Source organism: Camelina sativa, chromosome 15 (assembly GCF_000633955.1).
Source record: "Camelina sativa cultivar DH55 chromosome 15, Cs, whole genome shotgun sequence".
Classification (NCBI taxonomy): Eukaryota; Viridiplantae; Streptophyta; class Magnoliopsida; order Brassicales; family Brassicaceae; genus Camelina; species Camelina sativa.
Window position 1 is genome coordinate 28,734,943 of NC_025699.1, and position 3,421 is coordinate 28,738,363.

The following is a 3,421-nucleotide window of genomic DNA, read 5'->3' on the forward strand; positions in this document are numbered from 1 at the left end:
TTCTTATATAGTAATGTCCCACAGACAAAATTATAGATGACACACATCCCTATGGACAAGGAAAACAAGAAAAGGGACAACATAGAAAGTTAGTAGTGACACATACATTGCAAGCTCTTCTTCCCCTAACTTTGGAGATGGCTACAGTTGATCTCTGGTATTACTTAATTACTGTTTGCTCTCTCTCTCTCTCTCTTCACTCATTGTCCTCTTTGTGCTACTCTCTCCCACAACAAAAATAAAATAAAATAATGAAGAGAGGCTAATTAGAGAACAGGGGAGAAGTTGAGCCGGGAGGTGTAAGTAGCTTTGGGAACCCAGTTACTGGGGATGACGTCGGTGGCGGAGAGTGTCTTGTTGTTGGACAAAGTGGTGAGCTTGACGGAGAATGGTCCCTCGAGTGGTCCTGCCACGATGCACCAGTTTGCTCCCCATATGTGCTTCATCGCTATCCACTCCTTAGACCCGGCCTTGATAATTCAACATATACGAATCTAAGTAAAATTATAGAGCAATGTGACATTTTAAGGCAATGGTGGAGGGAGATCAAATAATTAACGAGAAAATATATATTACTTGACGAATGTGCATAGAGCCAATGTCTCCTTCACCATCTTCATACTCAATTAGAAGAGATAGCCAATAATCAGTTGATCCTGCGTTCACATGGAACGCTATGTTCTTCCCTCTGTATTTGCATGCCGTTCTGTTTTTTTTTACAAAACAAATTACAAGTGTAAGTGTTTTGTGTCAGAGATCCATAGATGTGTGTTGTGTAGTCAATGGTCAAACTACGGGACCATCGAAAAAAACAGAACGCCGTTAAAGTTTATTTGTTTTGTTTACTCCTCCCATTCCCAATGTAAGAAAAAACCAAAACATGTANAGCCTTCGCCGCTATTGAACAGAATCGGACTCACCGCTCCAACTCTAGCCTTGAAGGGCTTCACGTCCACTAGCGACCCGTAACCACAAGCTCCTCCTGCGCGGTTTCATTAATTTACAAGCCCTTAACATTAGTTATTAATTGTTGATTGAGTTCGCAGTAAATTTTGATTTGTTACAGCAAAACCCAATCACCAAAAAGAAAATTATGTAAAGAGATGTATAATTACCGCTGCTGCCGTCGCCCTCGGGACTTCCGTACCAGGTGGCGGTAGCGGGAAGCCAATGAGAGGCTGGCACGTGTTGACTGGAATGAGCCAATGGCGGAACAGAGGCAGAGCCGCCTCTTAAAAGGTGGAGGAAGACGTATAGTACTGTCGGGAAGATGACCGGAAGGAGCTGCATTTTGACCGACCGGGGTGAGAGACTAACCCAAGAAAAAAAAAAGTGGGGAGGAGTGAGGGAGAGAGTGTGGAGAAATCGTTGGTTAGTTGGTTAAATATAGAGAAGAAGGATGATTTAAGAAGTCTGCAAAAACGGAAAAGTCTTTGGCATCAAATAGAAAAATGACGATGATGTCCTTGAAACATTTTACTGAGGGGAGATGCGGACCTACACTGACCAGTTAGGGCCTTGATATAGCACGATCCCGTAGGGTAAAGGTTGTTTGTGCTATTATTAGCTCTCTCTCATTTCCCTTTTTTTAAAGCCAATCTTGGTTGGTTGGGACAAGATTCTTCCGTTACTCTTACACTTCTACTAGTTCCTTCTCTCTTTTGTATGGCTATGTAAAACTATATATGACGCATTGACAATGGTATATTATTGTTATCGGTTGGTTCTTTGGGTTTAGTTGATGACATAAAACAGTAACATTAGGTTTTACTGTTTGTTTGTGGTATAGCTAAATTTTTGTCGTTTTTGTAATTGGTAACTATAGGAGGTAACATTCGAACCAATCAAAGTCTATGTATTTGTTTCAATGTGAACTGATCACATAACAAGTTTGATTAGTATATATAGTAGAATATCATAGATTGTTTGAAGATATGAGGAGGATATATATTTAGATGTAGATATAAAAAAAATGGTAGATTTTTTTTTTTTTGGTTATATGCAGTAGATAGTAGTACCATTTAAAATTAAGGAACTACCATTTGACCAAACAGTCAAAAATACTACAAATCTGTTCTTGTCCATCTTCATCCCTTATTTTTTTCCTTCTCTCTTTCTCACCACTGATTCAAAAACTCTAATTAAGCTTTTAACCACCGTCATCAAGACCAATACCCACCATCATTGCCTCTTTCTTCATTCTCCACCTTCTTTATATCCTCCGACATCGGGCCAAACCTCTTTGATACCATCAACGATAGTGTCATCATGTTTCTCTGCATATTTATGTGTTTGTTCTCCCTTCAACAGCCAAACATTTTCATCTTTATTTCACAGAATCTTAATTTTTCTTGGAATCTCCGTCAGTCATTTGTTTTCAAACACATTTTTTTGTATTACACATTATTTATTAAGATCACACTTAATTTTTTCGAAATACATATTTTTTTTTTGTCAAAAGCACAATACGTTTATGATTTTACTACGACATACTATTTTGTATTAAGTATTTTTACAGAATACAGTACGCTGCTACATCTTTTGTCTTTTGTTTGAAGACAGTTTTGATTTTTTTATATCACTAAAAAAAATATTAGTTTCTAAAATTTTCCGACTTAATACTATTTTCTTAATTCTTTTTGAGTCAAGTGCTAGTTACTAATATTATCATTCTTGTTTTCAGTCAATTCACATATATATATATATACATTTTACCAATTTATTTTGACGTCTCTAATAACTTAACTACAAAGTCTACAATATGTGTGTACTATTTTTCCAAAGAAAAAGAAGAAGATTAACAATAACACCCCATATTTTCATGCTTATGAAACATATCTCATATGGTGAATCATCTTCTAACAAAACTCTTTCTCTCCCAGGCGATAGAATCGAGGAACCCTTACCGCTTCTCTCTTCCGACGCCGGTGAAGTTTTACTTTGCCGGCGTCGGGACTTAATCCGGCTCCCTTCTCCCCGCTCTCGCTCTCTTTGTTTTGTTGTCTCTTTAGTTTTACTTAAGTTTTTATTCCCCTTTAATCCCTTTATAACCCCACCCACTCACCCACCTTCAACCACCAATCTGAATTCCAAAGAGACCAACTGCTGGCCGGAGCTTCCCAGCCCTTACCTGCTAAAGGACTCTTTCCCGGAGATGGTATTTGATGACCTAGCTATTGTCAGATCTGGAACTTCGATTCACCAAAAGGAGACCCCATACCAGGCTTCAGAGATGGCGGAAGTAGATCTTCTTGAACCATCGGTTGCGCCGTACCTGGTGGGGATGTCGACGGCGCACGATGGTCCTCCCACCCTGGAATCGAGTTCCTGTACCGGAGATCTAAAGCTCCTAGGGTTCCATTCTGTTACCTCAAGCTCCGCTTTAATCCTCCAACCACCATCCCTCTCCTCGCCGGAGATG

At 39.2% G+C, this 3,421-nt stretch overlaps 1 protein-coding gene across 1 annotated transcript; it reads right to left on the reverse strand.

Moving 5' to 3' along the window:
- Positions 38-726, reverse strand: LOC104748905 (expansin-B1-like; the record flags this gene model as incomplete). The annotated part of the gene is made up of 2 exons (XM_019236844.1): positions 38-470; positions 577-726. Coding segments are annotated over 2 exons (354 nt in total), but the record flags the coding sequence as incomplete, so codon positions are not given.